The sequence below is a fragment of the Neophocaena asiaeorientalis genome, unplaced genomic scaffold (assembly GCF_003031525.2).
Source record: "Neophocaena asiaeorientalis asiaeorientalis breed wild unplaced genomic scaffold, Neophocaena_asiaeorientalis_V1.1 scaffold119, whole genome shotgun sequence".
Classification (NCBI taxonomy): Eukaryota; Metazoa; Chordata; class Mammalia; order Artiodactyla; family Phocoenidae; genus Neophocaena; species Neophocaena asiaeorientalis.
In genome coordinates, this window is record NW_020175821.1 from 5146066 (window position 1) to 5173961 (window position 27896).

Below are 27896 nucleotides of genomic sequence, written 5' to 3' on the forward strand. Positions count from 1 at the left end.
GCCATGCAGTGTCTTGGAGAGAGCTGGGGGTCTGGAATCAAACAGCCCAGGAGCCAGATCCTGAGCTCCTCCACCCATTGTCTCTTTGGCCTGGAACAAACGACCTAATCTCTCTGTGCTTTCATTTCCTCAGCTGTACACTGTGAGCAGTATCAACACTGCAGAGGTGGTGTGAGAATTAGAAATAACCTCAAAGTGCTGAGCATAGCCCCCGGTATTGAGTAGGACTTCAGTAAATCATAGGTTCAATGCCAATTACAGTAATTGAAGAAAGTGTCCCTCCCCAGCCTCCTCTTGAATACACAGGTCTGTGATGCAAATGCTTCCACTGTTGGGCAGGCTTAATGGTTAGAATTTTCTGCCACGTGTTGTGCCCAGTTCTCTTTCCCATAACTTTTTCTATTCATCCTCTCTGGTTCTGCCACTTGTGGCCCCACAGAACAAGTCTAAACATTCTCCCACGGTTAACGTTACAAATATTTGAAGATAATTTTAATATCTCTACTGAGTCTTCTCCATGGTAAACCTATTTGGGTCGTTGAATCTTTCTGTATGTGACTTGGTTTTCATCTCACCCAGGATACGGCTAAGCCCCTTTCCCTAATATATGAGCACCCACGGAAGGATGCTAGCCAGCCACATAGAACAACTGAGATAGCAAGTCTTAGATTTTATTCATACCGAATAAGTCTGCAACTGTGTCCATAACTCCAGGAACATTCTAATGCATACCCTACAAATATATTTCAGTTTCTCCTGCTTTGTACCATAACGTACGGGAATAGAAGCACTACTATATAATTCTGTGAGGAAAGGTGCCTTATAAAAACTATATTGTCAGATGCTGACTTGAAAACTTACATCCGTATAATTGTGGTAGATTTGATGGTGTTATTACCTCCTCGCCCAATTTTACCTTCTCTGTGTCAGTGATCTTTTCCATATGACTTTGAGGTTCCTGCCCTTTGACTTGAGATTCAGCAGTGACTTTCTTCGGCCAACAGAATAAAGCAGAAGTGACAGCATGCCAGTTCTAAGCCTAGGCCTAAGAGGCCTTGGATATTTCCAGTTGTCCTACAGCACCCTGCCATCACCATGAGAAGAGCATACCCTGGCTAGCCCACTGGTCCAGGGAAGTTGTGGGGGGGGGGCATATAGGATAGGAGCCCTAGCAAAGCCCAGCCTATATCAGCCAACCCCTAGCCAACTTACAGACTCTTGAGGAAAAAAAAAAAGATTACTGTTTTCAGGCACTGAATTTTGGGGTGTTTTGTTATGCAGAATTTTTGTGGCAGGAGATAAATATTACAGAAATTATGTGGGCCAGAAAACAGATAGCAGTACTTACCCCACCTCACCAGAGTGTAAGCTTAGAATAAGTAATGAACGATTTATAAAACTATAACAGGCTAGATGAATACTTCTTAAAAATGATTTATCAAATTGTAACTTTGTTTCTTTTATAAACTGTGGCCAAGAAGAAAATGTGTGTATATTATATATCATTAATGAAATAGCTAATGAAAAAAGCAAACTCCATATCCAAAGATACATGAAAAGTTAAGGGGTCTCCTATTTGGTGTAGTTCACTCATTTACTCAAGAAGTGTTTAATGAGTAACTGTCATGTATCAGCACTGTTGTAGACCCTAGAGATATGGTTGTGGAAAAAACAGACAAGGTCAGGTCTCATGAAGCTTATATTCTAGCAGAGACTCAGAAAATAAAAATCAAATAAAAAAAGAGAACTTCAGATCACTGGTAAGTATTGTGAAGAAACTCAGGCAGGACCATGGCTACCTTAAGTAGTTTAAGGAAGACCTTTCTGAGGATGTGACCTTGAAACTGAGACATAAATGACATGAATGGGCCAAGGGAAGAAAGGCCACACTGACGGAAATAACAAATGCAAAGTAGGAATAAGCTTGGAGCGTTCGAGGTATAAACAGTGGTATAGAGAGGAGTAATATGGTATGAAATGAAGCGGGAGGCTAACAGGGGCCAGAACACGTAGAGCTCTGTTGGCTGTAGCAAGGAGTCCATGTGTTATTACAAGTATAATGGAACCCATTGAAGCGTATTAAGCACATGACCTGATTTATGGGTTTTAGGAGCTCACTCCTGGCTGCTGTGTGAAGAGCAGTTTGTGGGTAAGTGGATAAGAGTGAAAACAGGGAGGTCAATTAGGTCATCGTGGTAATGGCTACACAGCATGATGGCAAGGATGGGGAAACATGGAGAGGTTTGAGGCATATTTTGAAAGTAGAATCAAGACTTGCTAATGTATTGGATGCGAGGAAAAATGAGAAATGAAGGATGACCACTAGGTTTTTTGTTTGGGTAACTGAGAGGATGGCTGGTGGTACCATTTCCTGAGATGAGGAAAAATGGAGGAGAAGTGAATTAGGGGACGGAGAGGTCATGAATTTTGTTTGTATGAGTTAAGTCAGAAATTACACATCTATGTGGATTCGCCAAGTAGGATGTGGGATGTAAGAATTCGGTACTCAGGGCTGAAGATGTCTGTTGGGCAGTCATGAGCATATCAATGGTATTTTCGCCAAACGACTAGATGAATTCCCCTACCTAGAAGAAAGAAGTTAAATTTTTTTAATTTAAAACTTAAAAAGTTTTAGACTCTAAAAATTGTTAGAAAAAAAAAGAAGTGGGAGGACTAAGCCACAGAGCACAGCAACATTTAAAAGCTCAGCAAACGAAGAGGAGACAGAACAAGAGCTGGAGAGGGAAGCTGAGAGAGTGTGATGTTGTGGAAGCCAAGCGAAGAAAATGCTCCAGGAAGGAGGAGAGAGTTGTCAGCTTGGGTTGGGTTGGGTTGAATGCAACTCAAGTCATAAAGTAAGATGAGGACAGAGGCATGAACCCTTGGATTTGGCAATGTGGACCTTGAAAATAAAAGATTGGAGACCTTGAAAATAAAAGATTTTGTGGAATAAGAGAGGTAGGAGAGGGCTTCCCTGGTGGCACAGTGGTTGAGAGTCCTCCTGCCGACGCAGGGGACACGGGTTCGTGCCCTGGTCCGGGAAGATTCCACATGCCACGGAGCGGCTGGGCCTGTGAGCCATGGCCTCTGAGCCTGCGTGTCTGGAGCCTGTGCTCCGCAACGGGAGAGGCCACAACAGTGAGAGGCCTGCGTACCGCAAAAAGACAACAAAAGAAAGAGAGGTAGGAGTCAAAAATGGTATGGATGAAAGGGAATGGGAGATGAGAAATTGATGACTGAGGTTTTGCTGAAAAGGGGAACAGAATGGAGAGGTGCCTAGAGTTTCAGGTTTTGTTTTATTTCATTTCGTTTTAAATAGGAGATTCTGGGGTGTGCTTCAATGCCAGTGGAAGTAAACCAGGTGAGAGAAAGAGGAAAGTTGATACTGGAGGAGAGAACGTGGACAAAGACAGTGTCAGTGTCCTTGAGAAAAAGGAGACCCAGAGCTCAGTGGAAGCATTGACCTGTGAAGTGCCTTCCATGGTAATAGAGGAAGGCAGGCAGTAAGAGTAATAGAATGCGGGTAAATTGGTGGATTTGGCAGTGGGAAGGTGAGCGATCTTGTCGCGTTTGCTTATATTTTCTCAATGAGCTATGACTTTAACTCATCATTTGCGAGTGAGCCAGAACTTCTGAATCCTGAGCCCAAATGCACTGTGTCCTTCATTTACCATTTGGTCTACTTGGAAAGAATGAAGATGATAACCCCTCTTGTGTAATGTGCTTTAAAGAGCTAGCAAATGATCAAAGAATCCATGTATATTCTTTCATTAGATATTCTCCCCTGAATCATTCAAGTTCCCAGCAGGGAACAGAATTCACATGGTTTGTTTAAGTGAAGACACTTTAATGATGGGGGCCTACTTACAGAGATGAGAGTGGAATTAAGAGATGCTGCACCCAGAGACTATCAACAGCCAGAAGTCGTTACCACCCTCAGGAGCAAAGGGTCAAAAGGGAGATTAGTCTATAGTATTAGATCCCAGTGAGAGCTAGAGCCCTCAAAGAGGGACCAAGCAGCGTGATCACTCATTGAAGAGACCTGTAGCTACAGGCAAGTAGTGCCAAGCAGAGAGGGAAGGAGAAAGAAATACCTACTTCTCTCTCCTCCCATCTCTTGCCGATGCATCCCAATGGCTGAACCCAACTGGAAGCTGGCTAGCAAGGAGCCTGGTGATGCAGTCCATGGTGAAGGACAGAGACTGGATCTGCAGTGAATAACCAGCACAGCCCCTAACACTTCATGCCGTAAATGTTAAAAGATTCTGAAAACCACTCCAGGGGGAATCTTTGCACCCAATGCCATTGTATGGAATGCATCTTGTTATGTGGTACCAGCAGGATTTGCAAAACCCAAGTAAGGAGCTAACCATGATCTTTGATACAAATCATCATGGGTACTTGTAACCCACCCATAATCTCCAAAAGTCATGTTTGCCCATAGTCTTCCTCCTTCATTCCCATCCAGAGCGCAATGCCCGTAAAACTAGGGAAGCTTACATTTCAGGGCCCCTCGTTTGCATGAGCCCACTTCCAAGGCCATGGGGCAGCCCTAGAAATGTATTCATATGGTCATATGTTTTTGTAAAACTTGCAAGAATAAGGTATTTTAACTGTAATCTGGTAAAACTATAACTTTTTTCCCTCTGACCCCAGAAAGGACTTCCTCCTTCCCCTGTTATATGCCTTTTAGGCATCACAAAGCCTGGATCTGCTTCTGCTTTCAACAGAGACTCGCATGTACCGGTGCAAATGTGATCCTTTCCCCACGATTCTACCACCTTTCTGGCAGCGTCGTTAAAGAGCCTCAAAATGGACACTTGGGGTTGGGGAGGATGCAGCTGGAGGATAAAGAAAAGCAAAGAACGGAGGGATGGGTGTGTGGTGTCAGAGTCAGTGGGGGCAGGGCGCTGGGCCTGCAGAGCCCGCCCTCTGGGCCTTCCACCGGGAGTGATGGGGGGCTGGCAGGTGTCCCACCAGGTAACTAATTCCTCTCTGGGGCCTCGCTCAGAAGCTGCTCTTTATGTTTTCAGATGCAGACGGAAACCTGTGTCGAAGTAACCAACTGTTGCAAGTCATGCTGACCATGCACCGAATTCTCATTTCCTCTGCTGAACTGCTCCAAAAAGTTATCACTCTATATCCTTTAGCACAGTGCCTGGCGGTCCCCAAATGGGATTCGTTCAGCAGTGTCTTGAAATTTGAAGGATGCTTTCACTTTGGTTGGTTTGGCATAACCCTGAGTGGTTAATGGGTTCATACGTCCTTTCATGGAACGGTGTGCGTGTGTGTGTGTATGCATACGTATGTATGTGTATCTTCTGTTGGGCGAGGCAATGTTATTGATGCTGATTGCTCTGGGAAGAGGCCAAAGAAATCAACATGCAAACACAGTCTTCTTTGTTCTTGCTAGTGAAAAATAGTTTTCCTGTAGATTAATCAAAATTCATATTTATCCCATGCAAAATGACAAGGGTGCAAGCATGACTCAAGTGATAAACTGCATTGTGGCTTTCCTGTCCAATTCTTCAGCCTTCCTCAGGTTCTGAAGAGTGCTTTCTGATGCCGGAGCATCTGGAGAGTCTGCTGGTGCCTTTTTGCTAAGGCAGAGGCACTGGCTACGTGCCAAGCAAACCCTGCCGGATTCTAACCTTCTTTTGGGGGTGTGAATGGAGTTGGGTGGAGAAAACGGCTGCCTTCTCCCTCTCCCTGATGACTGATGACACTGTGGGCTGTAGGTGGGCTGAGACTGTTTAGCACCTTGAAGCCCAGGTCCCTGGCACTGAGTCATGCTTTGTAGCTGTTCTAATCCTTTACCACTCTCCTCAGCCATCCCTTTTCATCTCATGGCACACAGAAAAAAACGTAAAAAGACTGAATCTCTTCTCTAAAGTGACTCATAAACCTTTACCTCTCATCTCAGAGGAGGTGTTTTCAGTGGCATTCCAAGGGTGCAACCTTGGGAGGGGTCCACGTGATGAGAGGTGCAGGTAATAATTGGATGTCTGGTCTGCAGAGAATTTGAAAACCGTAATAAAACAGACTCAGAGTTGGTCTACTTTTTATTAACTCCACGTACCAGCAATTCTAAACAATGTCAGTGATTAAATACTCCTCGCTGAAAAAATTTTGTTGCTCTAAGGGCTGAGCTGTACCTGGGGCGCCTGTCTTGGTGCCCCGCCGGGTACCTGCCCCCACGGTGACAGCAGAGCTCTCTTCCTCCCCATCCTCCCTCCCACTCTCACAGAATCTTTCTCTATCAGTTATCTCCCCTCGCTCCTGTCCTTCTAAACCCTGCCTCTTCAGGGGCACCTGCCTCTCAGCCTAAAACACATTCAAGTCTCCCCAACCTAAAAATAAACTCTCAACCCTGCCTCCCCTTCATTCCATTGATAGGGTTAGAAATGTGATGCACAGACTTCTTAAAATAGTCCGCACTCACTCTCTCCCATCGCTCAACTCCCACTCAGTCCTTAACCCGACTGTGGGCTCCACCCCTGTACTCAGACTTTCCTCTGATGTCACCAGTGACCTCCTAGCTGCCAAGCCTGGTGGCTTTTGTTTCCACCCTTGTTTACAGCGATGTCCGTGTAGAGGCCTTGTTGACACCCCCTGCCTCTCCAGACTCCCTCCAGGGCCCTGGGAACTGCACCTTCCCGGCTCTCCCTCCTCCTGGGCTGCCCTCCTCCACCTCTCCATCCAACCTCTTCTTTGCGTACCTCCTCGAGATGGGGATAACATCCTGGTTTCTTCTCACTGCACTTCCCCTGGGTGATTTCCCACCAGGATTTCCACCACCATTCCTCTGAGGTCTTTCAAGTCCATATTTCTCTAACCCAAACCATTTTTTTTTTAACGTTTGTACCACTTTATCCTGCAGACACTGCAATCTAATATGCTTAAAACTTAACTCATTAACTCACCACCTCAACTACTACTACTACGAGTTTTCCTTTGATACCTGTATTTTCAGTTTCAGTTCATGTTATTGCTGCCCATCCGATGGTCTTAAAGCGGCAACATCAAAGCACTCACAGTCCTCCCTGCCTTTCACCTACAGAGTCCGTCACCCAATCTCAGGGTTCCTGCGTCAGAAGTGACTCTTTTCTCTCCATTCCCATGTCTCTGCCTTCGTTTGGGCCCTCACGGTCTCTCTCCCCAGCCTCTGTCCCATCCTGGGCTTCTCATCTTCACAGCCACCCTCTCCCTCGTTTATCCACCTCTGCAGTTACTTTCCTGAGAAGCGAATCAGGCAGGCCATGCTCCAGAGCCTCTGCAAATAGAGGGTAATGGCAGATCCTCGGTTGCCAGGAAATGGCCCTCCACAGGCTGGCCCAGTGTGCCCCTCCTGCTCTATCCTCAGCTCTCTCAGAAACCCTTTCCCCTCCACGGTGAACGTCTCAACATACCAGACTGGAGTGGCTCCTTTTACCTGTCAGTTAAAGAAGCTCGGATGGCTTCCTTTTGTTTCCTGTTTTTCCATTGTTAAAAGAGAGAGAAAAAATTTAACAACATGCTTTGAATAGTTCAGATGCCTGAGAGGTACAGCCAGAACTGCCCTGGTACTTCATGGCCACAGCACTGCCTATGAGGACGTGGAGCCTGAAGCTTGCAGCAAACAATGACGATTACCCCAGGTCAGCAGATGCCTGAGCCCCTGATTACTGGCCTGCGTGTGCTGCTGTTTGCTTCATCTCCTCACGTGAGAAAGCAGTGCCTGCCTTGCTCGAGGCTGCCTCCGCTGTGGCACCAGGGCTCTGCGACCTTGGGAGGCTCTGCCCTCCTGGATGGCACCTGGCAGTGTGCACTGGGGAACGGACGTGTGAAGAGAAGGGTAGGGAGCAAACAGAAGGAAGATAAACTCCACGATGAAAGGCACCATGTTGATTCTTATGTCCACCCAGTTGTCTTGAGAAAAGTGGTTTTTTTTTTGTGTGTGTGTGCCTTCCTCATTAATGAGGAAGAAGTTAAATCTTTCAACAACTAGATCAAATAATAAAAATATAAACTCTAAGATGTATTTATCTAGAATGTGCCTTATGCTTGAATCTCTTTGCACCGAAGGGATGCATTTTCTTACCCATGTGGTATAAAGAAATGTAAAATGTCATTCTCACTCCTCCCTCTTATGTCCAAAGAAAGGCAAGCATTGGAGCCATTCACTTCATGAAATTTGCCAGTTGCCTGGGCTTATTTTTTGGATTACCTTTGTTCTTGGTGTGTGTGTGTGTGTGTGTGTGTGTGTGTGTGTGTGTGTGTGTGTGTGTTTTGTGTTTCTGTTTGATTTTGGTGCTCTCAGGGACAGATTTTATAACAGTAAATCTATCAAAATTTAGGTTTTTTAAGTTAAAGTCATTTTATGAAATGTACAAATTCCACAGCCATAGTTTTTCTTTAGGGGTTCAAGTTTAGCTTGCAAATCTTACTGTTCTTCCTATAAGTCTAGAATGTCCCACCAGGCACTTTTAAGGAACCTTGAAAAATGTTTGGTTAATTGGAATAATGGTTTTAAACTATAATTATGAATTTTATTTCTTCCAGTTTTATTGAGATATAACCGACATAAAATACTGTGTAAGTTTAAGGTGTGAAGCGTGATTCATGATAAGTTTAGTGAACATCTATCATCTCATAAAGATACAAAATTAAAGAAATTTAAATTTCTTCTCTTGTGATGAGAACTTAGAATTTTCCCTCTTAGCAACTTTCATGTATAACGTCGAGCAGTGTTCATTATATTTTTATCATGTTGTACGTTACATCCCTTGTACTTATTCATCTTATAAGTTTGTATCTTTTGACTGCCTTCATACAATCCCCCTTTTTCCCATCCCCTGCCTCTGGTAACCACAGATCTGATCTATTTTTCTATGTTTGTTGTTTCTTTGTCCGTTTTTGAAGTATAATTGACCTACAACACTATGTTAGTTTCTGTTACGTAACAGTGATTTGATATGTCTATACATGTCAAACTGGTTACCACAATAAGTCTAGTTACGGATATGTCACCCTACAAAGATATTACATAGTTATTAACTGTATTCCCCATACGGTGCATTTCTTACCCATGTCTCATTTATTTTGCAAATGGAAGTTTGTACCTCTTAATCTTCCTCACTTATTTCTTTCTTCCCCCTACTTCCCTCCCCTCTGGCAAACACCTGTTTGTTCTCTGTACCTATAACTCTGTTTTGTTATGTTTGTGCATTTGTTTTTCCACATTCCACATATAAATAAAATCATACAGTATTTGTCTTTCTCTATCTGACTTATTTCACTTAGCATGTACCCTCTGAGTCTATCCATGTTGTCTCAAATGGCAAGATTTCATTCTTTTTTATGGCTGAGTAATATTCCAGTGTGTGTGTGTGTGTGTGTGTGTGTGTGTGTGTGTGTGTGTGTACGTACCATATCTTCTTTATACTTTCATCTCTTGATGGACACTTAGGTTGCTTCCATGTCTTAGCTATTGTGAATAATGCATTGAACACATGGCTGCATATACCTCTCCTAAGTAATGTTTTTGTTTTCTTCAGATAAATACACAGGAGTGGAAATTCTGGACCATATGGTAGTTCTATTTTTAATTTTTTGAGGAACCTCCATACTGCTTTCCATAGTGGCTGCACCAATTTATGTTCCCAGCAACAGTGTGCAAGGATTCTGTTTCTCCACATCTTCACCAACATTTGTCATTTGTTGTCTTTTTGGTAACAGCCATTCTAACAAGTGTGAGATGACACCTCGTTGTGGTTTTGATTTGCATTTTCCTGATGATTAGTAATGTTGAGCATCTTCTCATGTGGCTTTTGGCCATTTGTCTTCCTTGGGGAAAATGTATATGCAGATCCTCTGCCAGTTTTTTAATCAGGTTGGTTTTTTGATGTTGAGTTGTATGAGTTCTTTGTATGTTTTGGATATTAACCCCTTATTGGATATATCACTTGCAAATATCTTCACCATTTAGTAGGTGGCCTTTTCATTTTGTTGGTGGTTTCTTTTCCTTCACTGTGCGAAAGCTTTAGTTTGATATAGTCCCATTTGGTTTTTTTTAAAATAAATTTATTTATTTATTTTTGGCTGTGTTGGGTCTTCGTTGCTGTGCACGGGCTTTCTCTAGTTGCAGCGAGCAGGGACTACTCTTCGTTGCAGTGTGCAGGCTTCTTATTACAGTGGCTTCTCTTGTTGCGGAGCATGGGCTCTAGGTGCGCAGACTTCAGTAGTTGTGGCATGCGGGCTCAGTAGTTGTGGCTTATGGGCTCTAGAGTGCAGGCTCAGTAGTTGTGGCGCACAGGCTTAGTTGCTCTGCAGTATGTGGGATCTTCCCAGCCCAGGGCTCGAATCTGTGTCCCCTGCACCGGCAAGATAATTCTTAACCACTGTGCTATCAGGGAAGCCCTAGTCCCATTTGTTTATTTTTGCTTTTGTTTCCCTTGCCTGAGGCGACCTATCCAAAAACAATGTTATGAAGACTGATGTCAAAGATCATATACCTATGTTTTCTTTTTAGGATCATATACCTATGTTTTCTTCTATACGTTTTATGGTTTCAGGTCTTACTTTTTTTTTTTTTTAACATCTTCATTGGAGTATAATTGCTTTACAGTGGTGTGTTAGTTGCTGCTTTATAACAAAGTGAATCAGTTATACATATACATATGTTCCCATATCTCTTCCCTCTTGCGTCTCCCTCCCTCCCACCCTCCCTATCCCACGCCTCTAGGTGGTCACAAAGCACGGAGCTGATCTCCCTGTGCTATGCGGCTGCTTCCCACTAGCTATCTATTTTACGTTTGGTAGTGTATATATGTCCATACCACTCTCTCGCTTTGTCACAGCTTACCCTTCCCGCTCCCCATATCCTCAAGTCCATTCTCTAGTAGGTCTGTGTCTTTATTCCTGTCTTACCCCTAGGTTCTTCGTGACATTTGTTTTTCTTAAATTCCATTTATATGTGTTAGTATACGGTATTTGTCTTAACCAAGAGCCTTTCATCCACATGGCTCAGAATAAAAGGGAGAAAAAGTAGAAAGAAAGGAAGAGGAAGGAAGGAAGGAAGGAAAATAAATAGAAAGGGAGGGAGGAAGGAAGGGAGGAAGGGGATAAAATAAAATAAAATAATTAAAATAAAAAGTAATTAAGAAATTTTTTTTAGAAAAGAAAAAAAACAGATAGAACCCTAGGACAAATGGTGAAAGCAAAGCTATACAGACAAAATCTCACACAGAAGCATACACATACACACTCACAAAGAGGAACGGGAAAAAAAATCATAAACCTTGCTCTTAAAGTCCACCCCCTCAATTTGGGATGATTCGTTGTCTATTCATGTATTCCACAGATGCAGGGTACATCGAGTTGATTGTGGAGCTTTAGTCCGCTGCTTCTGAGGCTGCTGGGAGAGATTTCCCTTTCTCTTCTTTGTTCGCACAGCTCCCGCAGCTCAGCTTTGGATTTGGCCCTGCCTCTGCGTGTAGGTCACTGGAGGGTGTCTGTTTTTCGCTCAGACAGGACAGGGTTAAAGGAGCAGCTGCTTCAGGGGCTCTGGCTCACTCAGGCCAGGGGGAGGGAGGGGTATGGATGCAGGAAGAGCCTGCAGTGGCAGAGGCCGGCAGGACATTGCACCACCCTGAGGCATGCCACGTGTTCTCCCAGGGAAGTTGTCCCTGGATCCCGGGACCCTGGCAGTGACGGGCTGCACAGGCTCCCGGGAGGGCAGGTGTGGATAGTGACCTGTGCTCGCACACAGGCTTCTTGGTGGCGGCGGCAGCAGCAGCCTTAGCATCCCATGCCTGTCTCTGGGGTCCGCACTTTTAGCTGCGGCTCACGCCCGTCTCTGGAGCTCCTTTAAGCAGAGCTCTTAATCCCCTCTCCTCACGCACCAGGAAACAAAGAGGGAAGAAAAAGTCTCTTGCATCTTCAGCAGGTCCATACTTTTCCCCAGACTCCCTCGGCTAGCCGTGGTGCACTAACCCCCTGCAGGCTGTGTTCACGCCGTCAACCCCAGTCCTCTCCCTGCGCTCTGACCGAAGCCCGAGCCTCAACTCCCAGCGCCGCCCGCCCCGGCAGGTGAGCAGACAAGCCTCTCGGGCTGGTGAGTGCCGGTGGGCACCAATCCTCTGTGACGGAATCTCTTCGCTTTGCCCTCCGCACCCCTGTTGCTGTGCTCTCCTCCGCGGCTCTGAAGCTTTTCCCCTCCGCCACCTGCAGTCTCCGCCCGCAAAGGAGCTTCTAGTGTGTGGAAACCTTTCCTCCTTCACAGCTCCCTTCCAGAGGTGCAGGTCCCATCCCTATTCTTTTGTCTCTGTTTATTCTTTCTTCTTTTGCCCTCCCCAGGTATGTCTGGAGTTTCTTGCCTTTTGGGAGATCTGGTGTCTTCTGCCAGCGTTCAGTAGGTTTTCTGTAGGAGTTGTTCCACGTGTAGATATATTTCTGGTGTATCTGTGGGGAGGAAGGTGATCTCCGCCTCTTACTCTTCCACCATCTTCCTTATTCCCCTTTGAGAATGTCTGCCAAACCACAGAGAAAACACTTTGATGACTACACGTGATATGGGAGCATAAGGTGAAGTTCAGCACACTCTCAAGTTGACATCTCTTAGGTAAAACTGGGACCCCCAAAGGGCTCTCCAAACTCCTGAACTCCACACTATGGAGGCAGCCCTTTGGATATGCTGTCTCTCTGCTTCCAGGCAGCTCAGGTCTTACATTTCAGTTCATAATCAGTTTTGAATTTATTTTTGTGCATAGTGTCCAGTTTGCATAGTGTCCAGAATAGTCCAGTTTGATTCTTTTGCATGTAACTGTCCAATTTCCACAATACCATTTATTTAAGAGACTGTCTTTTCTCCATTGTATGTTCTTGCCTCCTTTGTTTTAGATTAGTTAACCACAAGTGTGTGGGTTAATTTCTGGGCTCTTTATTTTGTTCCATTGATCTACTTGTTTGTTTTTGTGCCGGTACCATACAGTTTTGATGACTGTAGCTTTGTAGTATAGTCTGAAGTCCGGGAGTGTGATACCTCCAGCTCTGTTCTTCTTTCTCAAGATTGTTTTGCTATTTGGGGACTTTTGTTTCCATAGAATTTTAGAATTATTTGTTTTAGTTCTGTGAAAAGTGCCATTGGTGTTTTGATAGGATTGCATTGAATCAGTAGGTTGCCTTGGGTAGTATGGTCATTTTAACAATATTCTTCTAATCCATGAATATGGTATGTCTTTCCATCTGTTCTGTCATCTTCAATTTTTTTCATCAGTGTCTTAAAGTTTTCTGACTGTGGGTCTTTTACTTACATAGTTGGATTTATTCCTGGATATTCTATCCTTTTCGATATGATTTAAATGGGATTATTTTCTTAATTTCTCTTTCTGATAGTTCCTTGTTAGTATATAGAAATGCAACAGATTTTTATATATTAATTTTGTACCCTGCAACTTTACTGAATTTTGATGAACTCTGGTAGTATTTTGGTGGTATATTTAGGATTTTCTATGTATAGTATCATGTCATCTTCAAACAGTAACAGTTTTACTTCTTCCTTTCCAATTTGGATTCATTTCTTTTTCTTGTCTGATTGCTCTGGCTAGGAATAAAAGTGTTGAGAGTGGGCATCGTTGTCTTGTTCCTGATCGTAGAAGAAATTCTTTCAGTTTTCACCATTGAGTATGATGTTAGCTGTGGGCTTATAATATATGGCATTTACTATGTTGAGGTATGTTCCCTCTATACATCTTCATGGAAAGTTTTTTTTAATCATAAATTGTTGAATTTTCTCAAATCCTTTTCTGTATCTATTGAGATGATCATATGATTTTTATTCTTTATTTATATATTCTTCAATTTGTCAATGAGGTATATCCCACTGACTGATTTGTGGATATTGAACTATCCTTGCATTCATTGGATAAATTCCACTTGATCATGGTGTATAATTCTTTTAATATATTGTTGTATTTGGTTTGCTAATACTTTGTTGAGAATTTTTGAATCTGTGTTCATCATATTTTTATCACTGATATTAGCCTGTAATTTTCTTTTTTTGTGATATCTTTGACTGGTTTTAGTATCAGGGTGATGCTGGCCTCGTAGAATGAGTTAGGAAGTGGTCCTTCTTCTGCAGTTTTTTGGAATAGTTTGATAGGTGTTTACTCTTTTCTAAATGTTTGGTAGAATTCACCTGTGAAGCCATCTGATCCTGGACTTTTGTTTGCTGCGAGTTTGTTTTGGTTTTGGTTTTTTTTAATTACTGATTCAATTTCATTATTGGTAATTGGTTTGCTCATATTTTCTATTTCTTCCCGGCTCAGTCTTGGAAGACTGTACACATCTAGGAATTTGCACCTTTCTTCTAGGTTGTCCATTTTATTGGCATGTAACTGGTTGTAGTAATCTCTTACGTTCTTTTATATTTCTGCGGTATTGATTGTAACTTCTTTTTTATTTCTGATTTTATTGATTTGGGCCCTCCCATTTTTTTTCTTGAAGAGTCTAACTATTTAGATCTGAAGTGCATCTCTTGTAGGCAGCATACATATGGATCTTGGTTTTGTATCCATTCAGCCACTCCATGCCTTTTGACTGAAGCATTTAGTCCATTTACATTTAAAGTAATTATTGATAGGTATGTACTTGTAATTTTAAATCTTAGATTTTTAAAATACTTCAGAGGCTTTTCTGAATTCGAAATAGTTTTTATAACTTCAGTAAATTAAAATTATAAACAGTAAAGCTAACATTACCTTAGATGTTCCAAAGCTATGCATAAACTTAATAAGATTTGAATTTAAAATCACAAGTGTAAATCCCTTAATTGTATATTCCAGATTGAAGTTTCAAGACTCTCGTTCTAATATGCTCTTAAACATTACAGGTATATAAGATTTCAAAAGGCATAGATCCCTTCCTAATAAAAAAATCAGTAATATGATTTGGCCTGTTTTTTACTTTGCTATATTTAAGTCTGAGTTTTCCAAGGGTTAAAATATGCATAGCCACTGAAAGAAGACTGCACAGCCCCAGTTAATTGAGACATCTGCTGGCTGCTCAGTGGATTCCTCTCAGGGGCCCTGCTGAAATTCATGGAGCCCTGGATTGTGGTTAATTTGACATGGCTTTTAGAGGAGAAAGAGGGCAGTGTCTTGCGGGGCACACAGCCCACATAGCCTGATTCCTCAATATGTTGATGGAAGAGGGTAGGACCACCCAGGTTCATCACTGGATTGGATTTTGCATTTCTATGACCTTTACAGTAAACACTTATTCTTTCCATATATCTCTAGAGATGCGTGAACTTGGTGGAACTTTGCTATTCTTTCTTGTTCTTAGAATGGCATCATTCTCGTGGAATATTCTGAATGGTACTGATCCTTAATGTGCTCTCCAGTTGTATTTGGATCATTCACATGGCTTTTTCTGACTTGCTATTACAACCTGTAAGATCAATCTACTGACATTTTCTAGGCATGTATTATCATTTTCCTATTATTGCCTTGATTATCATTACAATATATCTGAATATTTATTCCTTCCCTTTCTTCTAATTCAATGCACAGATTTTTTATCAGTTGCTGAAAAGATAAGAACAAGCTCTTCTTTTTAGCTTGTCTCCAGCAGACTCCTAGTCTTGGGCATGGGCAGAGGTCACTTGCCCCTTCTTTACTTCTTACAGGTCACCTGTGCGGGGACATTGCTGTGCTGTTGACTTCCTACTTCTGCAGAGGAGATGCTGTGGCCTTCTTCCTTAAGCGACTTCAGCATGGGCTAAAGTCACCATCTTTGCCCTTCATAAGCATACAGCTGCACACATTGAGTTGGTTTTATCCTATGGCCAGGGAGAGAAGAAACATTAAAAGAAACTATTTGTGGGGCTGGAGGGAGGGTAGTTTTAGCAATATTTGCAAAGATGAAAGGTTGTTTGGTTTCTATAACAGAGGCTTCCATTTCCCTTAACCACAGCCATACCTATAAGGATGCCTTGGCAAAGAATTCGCCAGGGCTTTGCCTGAAGATCTGCTATTTTGTAAGGTAACATTTCTGCATGCATTTGGGACTTTGTGGAGTGGGGTGAAATGAAAGAGCCAGAGACTCTAGCTCTTTCCTTTCCTCCCTGCCTTTCCCTTCCTGACCATCTATACAACACCTCTGGACAGACCAGAAAGGTCAATTGTTAGTACTGGAAATTCCTCAAAGAGCATAGTCGGTTTTTTCTGATGTGCCTGAGCTTAACATTTTATACCAATGTTTTTGTCAACCTTACAGCATTTTGGTATCAAGTGACATAAGGGAAAGGTTATTTTGTTTGTTTTTATTCCCAAGTATAAAAGTAATGTAGCTCATATTAGAGCACTTTGAAAATATAGAGAAGAATATAACTATAGTAATAATCACTTATATCCAACTACCTATTTTGGTATATTTCCCTTGTCTCTTTCCAAGTAGGTTTTTTAACATAGTAGAGATCAAAATACATACAAAATTTTGTATCCTATAGTTTTCACTTAACTTTAAATCATAGGAATCTTCTCTAGTCATTAAAAAACTTCTTGTAAACATTATTTTTAATGGCCATGTAATATCCTGAGGTATAATAAAGTGTAATTTACAGATGCATTGTCCAATCTTTGGACGTTTGGTTTGTCTGCCATTGTCTTATTTGTCATTCTCTCTGATACACATGGTTGTGCCTAAATCTTTGCAGTGGCTTCCTTCATTATGATTCATCTTAGCATGGCATAGCATTTAATATGTGGGGCGCAGAGGATTGCCAGTGGGTGGTTTTCTTCTCTTCCCCCCACCCCTACTCCAGTTCCTTATATTCTGTGTAGAGAATATAGATTCTATATTCCCAGGAATATAGAACAAACCAGCCCCTGTCTCTTTCTGAATCCTTTTTGCGGGAAGAACCCACCACAGTGTGAGTCCTTGGCTTCAGGTTTGGCTTGTGTTTTTTAAATCCCACCATGTAGGTATTGGATAACAGAATTCTGGATCATGTTTAAAATAGATGCCAGCCTGGCAAGCACTATGGAAGAGTTTCAGGAACTGGTGAAAGCTAATGGCGAGGAGCTGCACTGCCACCTGATTGACACAACTCAAATGTGAGTGTCGTGGTTCTGACGCCTCTTTCGAAACCACCTCCCTCCTGTAATACAACCCAGGCCGCGCAGCAAGGCTCTGCGTCCCGCTGTGACGTCTGCTCTACCCACCCCAAGAAGCCCTCAGGCAGGTTCAGATGGCCTCATGGAAGAGAAAAGCTTGACATGTAGCAGGAAAGCATAGAAGCCCCCTGGTGATCACGGTGTACGTGACTAATATCCAAGAGCAGGAAAAAAGAAGTCTCTGTGAGAAAGAAATCAGGAAGCCAGATACTGACTAAAATTTATATAAATCCCAATACACTGAAAGTATGGTGACTAAATCGGTGCCTCTCCAGCAGCTAACGCCTGGAGGGCCCCTGCGCTTATAAATGGGGAAGGGACTGCTGGAAAATGGATCGAGCAAAGGGTTTATAACATATTCGGTAGGCCAAGAAGTTCTGCAAGAGACACTTAGACCTATGCAGAGATGGAAAGGATCTCAGGAATACTGCATATTATTCCTTGGATTTCTTATTTATGAGATGGTCCCACTCTGGAAAAATGAATGCCTGTCCTAATCTGGGGAGAGGAGAGTACACTCATCATTTGCTAAGGTTTTCACAATGTGGCCCCTTTGTTTTGGAATAATACAGATCCCTAGGACATAGAATTCTAGGACTGAAACATATTTCCAAGATGATTTTATCCAACGTCCTGGGAAACAGGCTCAGCAAGGCTTGCTTGTCTGGAGTCACACAGCTAGCTGAGTTAATGGCAGAGCAGAATCTGGACTGTGAGAGCCCTCAGTGCCCTGTGCCGTGGCCGTGTGGAAATGATTTCCAAATCACGTCAGAGTCCCAATTAAATCTACATAGCGGGTTGGACTCTGTACTTCTTTGCTTAGAATTATAATAACTTGAGAGGTAAAAGAAGGTTTTGCAGTAACAGTGTCTTCATTTTTTAAATGCAGCACACAGGGCCCAGGGCAGTTCTCAAACCCTGATTTCCTTATCCCAATACACCCCTAGCTGACTTTCCTCTACCAATATTTTCCACGGTATATTCTTTAGAAATTAGTCAGTGGGATATTGCCCGACCAGATATACTTGAGAAAGAGAGAGTCGAACTTCCTTTTTGCAATGCATCTCAGAGTGGGTAATATGCTCTTTGGCTAAGGGGGCTGCAGAATTTGTAGCATTTCCCAAACTCATTTGACCACAGAACCCTTTTGTCAAGAGACAAGGTTCTCAGGAACACAGGTTTGGGAAACACAGATCTGCAACCTGCTACCTTCTCTTTGCTTCCTTAGTGTAGGAAATTGAAACTGAATAAGAAACATGTGGATTGATTACAAGAAAATGTGTGTGGGGCTAACTCTAGGGTTAGCTAGACTTCCTTGGTCATTTCAGTGGCTGGGGACATTTGAGGAAAATGCCACAAGTCTGCCCAGAGTGACCACCTGTTCCTACACATGATTACCCAGCATGGCATCTCCTCTCTGTGGTTCTCTGTGCTTTTCTGGCATGAAAACTGCCCCACTACCTTGAGATTTCCAACCACATAGAGTCCCCATCACCCTCATGAGATGAGGAAACACACAGAAGGCATGGAGAGAGCAGACCTGCCAGGGCTACACAGAGGAGCCAGGACACTGTGAACAATGCCCGAGACTCTGTCCTTCCCACAGACTTAAGACAAATGCATTTTACCCAGTTCCCATAGCACGTTCACAAGGCTCAAGGAAAACCATCAAAGCTTCCTGGTCGCCACCATAGGAAAAACTGATGTGGGGAAACTTAATGCATTGCTTTGACCAAGGAAAGTTAGGTAACGGTGCTTTGCATAGTCTTGTGGGAAGCATTACTGGATTTATTTGCATTAAAAAGCAATTTTGATTTATTCTTTTTCCCTGTCTTCTCCCTTTCATTTTTACCCACAAAAGCAATGCCCGTGACTGGTCCAGGAAACTGACTCAAAGGATAAAATCGAACACCAGCAAGAAACGAAAAGTCTCCCTGCTCTTTGACCATCTGGAACCAGAAGAGCTCTCCGAGCACCTTACCTACCTGGAGTTCAAGTCCTTCCGGAGGATATCTGTATGTACCCGAGGGGCCGGAGAAAAGCTTCCCTGGGATATCTCTGAAAATAAGCAGAGGAATTCAACAGGCCATCCACCTCCTAACCCTAGAGGCCCCCTCAGCGCTGGTAGGCTTTGCCATCACTCTGTGTCGTTGGGAAAATCAGGACACGCTGCCTTGTTTGTTGCTCCTGCTTTGCTGCACGCTCCCATCGTCCAAGCCCACCTCCCTCAGCCCACCACTCGCTCAAGTGGCAATACTGTGGGCACACATGGTACCCTGCACACGTGAGTGTACACACAGCAGGCATGCGCATACACACACACACATTTTATTCCTGATAATCATTAGGCTTCCAGAATGGATTTTTTTAATTTTCCTCCAAAAAAATGAGGCTAAGTCCTGTAAGAGGACTTGAATTCATTCTAGAATAGGCTTTGGATGGCTGTGGGAAATCTCAAAATAAATCAGATGCTACTGGTCTAGCCCAGAATTTACCTAAACCCTTGAGGTGGTGCTGACATGGCCCAGCAGTCTCCCCTGATTCTAGAGAGAAACTGTGCTGACACAAACCTTGTTCACTGAAACTCCACATGTGATACCAAAGAACACCAGCTCCATACAAGAGAACTTGCCAACAGAGCCTCACTGGCCGATATGATTTCCTGAGAAATGACTCCATTCAGCCCCCACCGCTATGGAAAGATACAGTTTTGAGCTTTGCTCTAAAAGTAGAGACTACCTAGTTGCTGGATGCATTTGTTAGATGTACCTGTTCCCTGCTGAGGTGATGGAGGCCCAGGGGCGGCTTGGACCAGGTCACACAGTTTATTAGAGTCAGAGCTGAGACCAGGATCACAAGCCTCTCTCGGTCACTCAGCGCCAATTAATTGAGGCTGCTTGTGTTTGGAAGGAGAGCTGCAAACCAGGTTACAGGGGTTATTATAGCTTTTCTCCCATAATGTTGACAGCCTCCCTGTTTTCACACAGCTATTTTGCCAATCAGCCAGGAACCTCCCCGCCCCCTCCAGCCCAATTTGGAAATACGTCTCCAAGCATTCATCTGCATGGGGACCTCCAGTCTCCTCACTGGCTCCCCTCAGACAGAACCACAGGCCCCAGTTGGAACGCTCCCCCTGGGGGGTTTCCATTTGGCAGTGCCTCTCCTGTCACGGGGGAAGGACACTGAAAAGAGCCATTTATCACACTGGAAATCTGAGCTGTACTGGGGCCCAATTGGTAGGACTGCTCTGTCAGGCCTGTGGGCTGTCTGCTCCCTGCCAGGTCTCAGATCAGTGGAGGTGGAAGGGAAGAGTCAGTGCAGAACAAGGCCTCTGCGCCAGTGCTCCCCCAGTGTCGGTGCAGGGTTCTAGCTGCAAATGAAGACATCAGCCTGAACCTTCATTTCTTTTGAATGTCACGGTTGCCTCGTAGAAGACTTTTGGGGGGATCTTTTTGTTTTACCTACACAGTTCTAAACAGTTTTCCCCACGTAGGGTGGGAGGGAAATTTATCTCTGCTATGAATTGAGTGACATTTGATATTTTCTGCTTATTATAATACTTTGGAGGGGAGAAGAATTATACTGAGATAACTTTTAAAAAACAAGTGGATTCAATATGTTACATTTCGAATGGGAGGGGTATATAAATGTATTCACTGGAATGAATTGGGGAACTTTTTCTTAGAACCGGTAAGATTTGTGCTGTATATGTCTCTCTTAAGGAGTAGGTTTGATCTACTCATCTTTTTCCACCCATCAGCAAACAGCACAGAAAAATGGGGCTCAGTTAATTTGCATTCATTTTATTCAGGTTATGAGATCTTCTCATCAGTGTATTACTAGTCAGGCAGGACTAAGGTATGTACACTGATAACAACCCCCTCAACCCTTCCCACCCAATCTCAGTGGCCTAACAAAGCAAAAGTTTATTTTTCACTCCTGCTACACAGGGGCCTCTGCTGACCACAGGTGCTCAGAGCCTGGGTGTGGGAGGCTTCATCTTGACATAGATCTCCACGATCTCTGCAGCCTGGAAAGGCAACATAGCCAATCATTCACTGGCTCTTCTATCTCAAAAGTCGTCACGTCTATCAGCAACTCCTAAATATCTAAAGATCTTTAGGGTATGAAATGATAGTGTGCTCAACTTCCTAAAAGAAGTTCCCTGAAAAGCATTCGTTCCAATACAATCCCAGCGAGAGGATTTTTCTTTATTTTTGGAATGTGCCTATTACTAATATAAACATCATTATTAAAACAGTTCCCTTGTTTCTGCAAAAAAAAAAAAAAAAAGTCATCATGTCACTTCCACTGACATTCTCCTGGCTAAACTGTCATGTGGTCACACGTGATCTCAAAGGGCAGAGTTGAGAAATGGAGAGCTGGAAATAGCTGGGGAACAGCACTGAAAACTCCCATGGGAGCACTGGAGCAGAGCAAACTCTCCTCTCTCTCTTATACTATTTGAGCAGAAGGATTGTTTGTGACAGGGACACAGTAGCTGCAGTCATGATTTATACACTGATCTTCTGGGACATTTCCAGCTTCACATCTGCTGTTTGTTTCAGCGTCAGCCATAGTGAATGCCATTGCCCAGGTGAACGGGAAGCTGTGGTCCCCAAATAATAGCTAACCAGTGTCACGTACCCCACTGACTTCACCCCTGCTCAAGTTGGCGAATAGAGGGAAATCCAAACAGGTCTGTTTGATCATGAGGTTAATAATATCCTGTTAGCACCACCTCACACTTATGTAGTACTTTGAAAAGTTAAAGTGCTTTCACAGGTTATCATGTTTGATCTTATTAACAATTCCGTGTCCTAAATAGGACAGATGTTATCCGGGTTTTTTTTTGTTTTTGCGGTACGCGGGTCTCTCACTGTTGTGGCCTCTCCCTTTGCGGAGCACAGGCTCCGGATGCGCAGGCTCAGTGGCCATGGCTCACGGGCCCAGCCGCTCCGCAGCATGTGGGATCTTCCCGGACCGGGGCATGAACCCGTGTCCCCTGCATTGGCAGGTGGTCTCTCAACCACTGCGCCACCAGGGAAGCCCTATCCCATTTTTAAGTTAAGAAAACAGCTAGGAGAGAGAGAAAAAGAGTGTGTGACACAGATTTTGTGAGATGATCTTTTTTTTTTCCCCTTACCTTCAGCAACATAGCTGGAACTAGTACTGAGATTTTTCTTGTATACTGTATTCTTTAGAATTGAAAAGGGGCACTATCCCTATCTACTCAACATAATACTGGGGTTAACTTGTATGTGTACACATCCATTTAGGCCTAATGACGTTTGATGTAGAGGGACCATGCTGTGGGTAGAATAAGAAAGATGTCCTTCCTACCATCCTTGTCTGCAGGAGAGGAAAGCCAAGAGCTCCTCTGTCCCTTAGCAGATTCTAGCCATCAACTTAACAGAGGTAATATGCCCCTCGGGTCTCCCAGAATACTGGAGCGGCAGTCCTGATGAGTTTCTTTTTCCCCAGTTCTCCGATTATCAGAATTACCTCGTGAATAGCTGCGTGAAGGAGAACCCTACCATGGAGCGGTCCATTGCCCTGTGTAACGGCATCTCCCAGTGGGTACAACTGATGGTTCTCAGCCGCCCCACGCCCCAGCTCCGAGCTGAAGTCTTCATCAAGTTCATCCAGGTGGCTCAGGTGAGTGACTGGATTAAGACTAGCGCCTGGGCTAAGAGGTAAATTATCCCCTCTTCCCCCAGCCTAGTCTATCCATTAGAGCTGCTTTCTCGTCATGAACCTCCTGGTGGGGTTTGTGCACTTTTACCTGTCCCCAGATCTAGATACGGTGACTCTTCTACATCCCACAAAAGGGCAGTATGGAGAGGGCCCTACAGGCCATCTTCAAGGTCAGGATATGGTTAGATCTGTTTAGATCTTTAACATTTTTCAGAAGATGCTTACCAGCCTATATTGTTTTACCAAATGTGGCCCACATGGCAAAGGAAAGGGCAATTTCAGGTTTTAGTGGAGCTAGACCAGCCTGATTTAGGTCTGTGAGCCCATGTTGTGTTGAATGGCTGGGTTTAGTGTTTGAGGGGCAGAGTTTAGGCATCTGATAAGAGAAAAGCAGATACTGTGAACACATATTTGAAATTTCACAGAGATTCTAGCATCTCTGTCCCAGTTACTGTCCTATATAGGTATTGGCGTTGCCCTCAGAAATAAAGTCTGGTTACTTTGGGGTGAAGGATATAAAGGATTATGCTGAACGATATATTTTTTCATCTCTAGATGTTCTAGACCAGTGTTTCTTAAAGTGTGGTACATGGAACACCTGCTCTGATGTTAACTAAAGCACAGATCCCTAAGCTCAACCCCAGATCCGGGGAATCGGAACATCTGTACTTGAGTCCAGAAATCTTTGTGTTAAACAAGTACTTTGGGTGTTAGAAGCCACTGCTGTAGAGGGTGGTCCACAGACCAGCTGAAACTAAAGGAGGAAGACATGACGCTTTGCTAGATTTGGGACCTCCTGGTCTGGAATTAAGCCTTAGGAAAGAAATGGACAGAAAATTGCAATACCTGATTGCTAGCCTTTGGCCAGAATTAGGAAGACTTATAACACAGAGATGAGAGGCAGCATCTAAGCGCCCATGTAACTGACATGTACAGTGACTCTGTTTTCTGTGTCACAGAAGCTCCACCAACTACAGAACTTCAATACGTTGATGGCTGTGATAGGAGGGCTCTGTCACAGCTCAATCTCCAGGCTCAAGGAGACAAGTTCACATGTCCCGCATGAAATCAATAAGGTCAGTGCTCCTGTCTCCTCCCGGGCCCCTTGGCAGCATTCCTAGGACTAGCGTCAGCGTTTCCTCCTTGAGGGGCAGCCCAGAGAGCATTTCCGAACCAAAGCATCCCTTTTCAACCAGGCAAAATACCAAGGAAGCAACCCCTAAAACCCACAGGACAGGAACGGGGATGTCACAGATTTGAGGGTGACTGTGACTCAGTCTGGCTGCAGAGTTACTGCACCCGTTCCCGCTGGTGATTTGAAACGATGTGTGTGTCCTTCCCATGTTCGTATGCCACTGAGTATCCGGAGTCACCATCTTTAGTGAGAACTCACTTGCTCTGGCAAGGAAGAGTGGTTCAGTGACCATAGTTCAGTCTGCATGTCAAGTGAGGTTATTTAGTGACACGTTAGAAACCTAGCTAGCTGGAACCCTTGGAGAGTGACATTATGGAGAGCTGAATTTTTCCAGATAGTTGGAAATGAGCTTTTCAGGTACCATTTTTTAATAGGTGGTATTTTATTGAGGAACATTTTTCTTAAGTGTCCGATGTACTTTGCTACGTTATTAATTAGATTTTATAGAAAGGACTTTAATCCTTTATACCTACGGATGTTATCACACATGTAAACCACTATGATATAGTACAGGTATAAATGCAGCTACTTATGGTATGGGTTTGATATAACAGCTGCTCTGGGTATTTCATCTCATTTGGCCTCCCTTACTAAACTCAAACCCCAGTCCCCTCGCGAGCTCTCTTCTTAGGGAGAGATGTATGAGCCTCATTGCCACATCCGTTTTCCCAGGTGTTCAGCCTCCTTTCAGAAAGCCTCTTATTAATCATCCTTGCTCTGACAATGCTGGGGTCTGGGGACACCGCTCCACCCCCACCTCCCAGTGGTCTGGTCACCTTATAATTCCCTCATAGTGCTGGCTGGGAGCAGGCAGAACAACTGAAGACTGCCTGTGTCTCAGAGGGAGAGAATCACAGAATTTCAAGTGCCGTCGTGTCATTTCGTTTACAAGATGTAGCTTGCTGCTCTGCAGCTTGGGGTCCCCCCATAGCAGTGCTTCCTGTCTGTAGCTGCTTGACCTTCAGGGTGGTCTGCATAGTGAATTCCTAAGTCCAGAATTAAAGCTAGTGTCCTGCAGTAGTTTATGTCACCTTCCAAGGGGAACAAAAATACCTCTGTCATCTTTGCTGCTAGTCTCTTGTCTTGTGAGCATTTCCCACACTCCACACTCGCGCGCCCTGTTTCCTAGAGGTGTGTGAGGAGGCTCTCTTGGCAGCCACATGGCTGCCGGGGGCTGACTCCCAGACCTCAAGCTCTTCATCAGGAGAAAGGGTACTTCTTTAGGCCACGATTTTATTACAGGAATTTCCAGCACAGTGTTTAAAATGGTTGTTTTGTGTTGTGACGTGAGTCTCTCCTTCCTGTCTTTGCTTCTGAGAAGGCTGGTCACCACACACGGGGGTGGGGTTCTATGAACTGCGTGCTGACTTAAAGCAGATGCACTGGAAGGAACAGCAGATGACCTGGCTGTGCCCTTGCTGTGCTGGGAGTGGCCACGCGCCCTCTGGCCACGGAAGAGCACAGGCTCTAACGCAGAGCCCCCCACGGCCTCTGCCTCGTCCTCTCTCAGGTCCATTGCTGGGAATTGGTCTAGTCTGTTCAGTCTCCCTATCCAGGGTTTCGGTCCGTGGGTGGAATGTCGCCTGCTTCCTAGGCATAGGCCCATCTTGAGACTCACCGAGCCAAGGCCCACAGAGCGCAGCATAAGGAATAAGAACACTTGACAGGTGACTGAAGCGCCACGCTGGAAACACGCTTCCCCGCGCCAGCTGCGTGGGCAGCACACTTGAAGTGTTATGTGGTGCAGTGTCTTTGGAATCATTCTCAATACACTAGGGAAGGGGACTGCGTGGCTTGGGGTAGAGGTCAGAGAGACATTTACTATGCACTGTATACTCTTGTACTTTTTAAATCTTTTTTATCGTGTGCTTACTTATTTTTTTAAAGAACAATTTTAGCATAAAAATGGTAAATAAAACCTCATCTAGAATTTTCCAGTTATGTAGTAAAGCACACCTTGCGTTTTCTAAATCTACTCTGCGATGTTTGACATAAGCTGGAGTTTTAACTGGGGAGTCAGAATCTACACCTTTAGGTGGACCACCCCCTGCCTGACAACTCAGGGACGGGGTGAAATTATGGTAGGAGCTGAGAGTAAAAGGCAGCTGCTGCAGAAACGCAGCCTGCCTGGATGGTACCTGTGACTGGCTCCCTTCCTCTGCTTTGTAGGTTCTGGGTGAGATGACCGAGCTGCTGTCCTCCTGCAGAAACTATGACAACTACCGGCGTGCCTACGGGGAGTGCACCCACTTCAAGATCCCCATCCTGGGGGTACACCTCAAGGACCTCATCTCCCTGTATGAAGCCATGCCCGACTATCTGGAGGAGGGGAAGGTGAACGTCCACAAGCTGCTGGCCCTTTACAATCATATCAATGAACTGGTCCAGCTGCAAGAGGTGGCCCCACCCCTGGAGGCCAACAAGGACCTGGTGCACCTGCTGACGGTGAGGCTCCATGGGAGACAAATTACTGAGCGCTACCTCATCAAAGATCAGCTCAGTTAAGCCTCACAAGAACCCTATGAAGTGGATACTATCATTACCTCCATTTTATGGATGGGGATTCTGAGGCACAAAGACGTAACTTGCCAGAAGCCACACTTACTAAGCAGCAGATCCTGGGCTCAGACCCGGGTGGTGGGACTCCGGGGCTGTGCTCTTAAGCACCATGCCCTTTGGACCTCTAGGAACGTTCCCCTCCCCCTACAAAAGCCAGTCCTAAACTCTCTGGGAGGAGCTGATAGCAAATCAGGATACAAGGCTTGGTAAGAGATTGGAGACAGTCGGTTTTCATTTAAAAAAAGGACAAGGCATTGAGTTTAAAAAGAAAGAAAAAAATAGGTTCATTATTTGGGTCCTGCTACCACTGGCTTGGATCCCAGAGACATTTAAGCCAAGGGCAGGCGAACACTTGTAGTGATGCAGGAGACCAGGATTTGCACTTTGGGTGGGGGGTGAGATCAGATGAACTCCCTTCCAGACCTGTGATTCTATAGTTCACCAGCTGTGTGACTGACTGTGGGCACATAACTGTTTCCTTCTCTGTAAAATCAGAGGGACTCATCTCTGCGATGACTTCTCCCTTCTCTTTCAGTTCTAAAATTAGACAATTTCTAATCTGCTTTTTTTGCAAAATGGAATAATCACTGTGGCCTCTTCCTACCTCACAGGATTATTCTGATAGTGCCTCAGGCTTTGCATCCAGCTGGTGTCTAATCCCAGCCCTTTTGCTAATTGTCCAGGTGACCTTGGCTAGTTTCCGCCTTAGACAGCATCATCTGAGGAAAGAGGCACTGAACCTTAACTTTCTTGGTTCACAAATTCTGTGAGGAAAACTAAGCATTTCCCTCCCAAAATATACGTAAGCCATATATACTCAAAAATATGGATGTTTTTGAGTTCTGAACCCCCTGAAGCCCATCCATAGAATCCAGATTAAGAACAAGATTATTTCTAAGACCTCTCTCCTCTAAAGTTTTTCTAAGATATATGAAACTCTTAATATTGTTTGATATTACCTGTTATCATTTAAACTGGGTTCTGTTGCTGGAATCAAATTTTAATGGTATCAGGCCATGCAAACTGTCCTTTCAGATCATCCGTCTGCTTTGGGAGAGAACACGTGAGGTGTGGACCATCTGACTAGATAGGGCCTTCGGCCTAAGCTCTGCCTAGAAGCTTAGCTATTAAACCATAGTTTAAAAGTGGGCATCTTGAGACTTCTCCAAAGTTTAAAAATATTTTAACAAAAACTAACGCTTGCCCTACTGCAATAGTAGATGTTATACCCCCAAAATTTTGTGAATTTTTAAAAACAAATGACTTACAGCCTAAAAGGGTAAACCACT

The 27896-nt window shown here is 44.1% G+C and overlaps 1 protein-coding gene across 3 annotated transcripts in view; it reads left to right on the forward strand.

The window, feature by feature from the left end:
• Positions 1 to 27896, forward strand: part of RASGRP1 (RAS guanyl releasing protein 1) — an 81391-nt gene that overhangs the window by 34544 nt on the left and 18951 nt on the right. For 2 of the 3 annotated variants that reach the window (XM_024732516.1, XM_024732518.1), the window contains exons 3-9: positions 5034 to 5139; positions 15961 to 16023; positions 16965 to 17096; positions 19018 to 19171; positions 22641 to 22814; positions 23813 to 23929; positions 26218 to 26493. In XM_024732516.1, the coding sequence (XP_024588284.1) occupies positions 5034 to 5139; positions 15961 to 16023; positions 16965 to 17096; positions 19018 to 19171; positions 22641 to 22814; positions 23813 to 23929; positions 26218 to 26493 (1022 nt within the window). Of the gene's footprint in view, positions 1 to 3319; positions 3362 to 5033; positions 5140 to 15960; positions 16024 to 16964; positions 17097 to 19017; positions 19172 to 22640; positions 22815 to 23812; positions 23930 to 26217; positions 26494 to 27896 lie in introns of all 3 variants that reach the window. The other variant, XM_024732517.1, reaches the window with a different exon arrangement.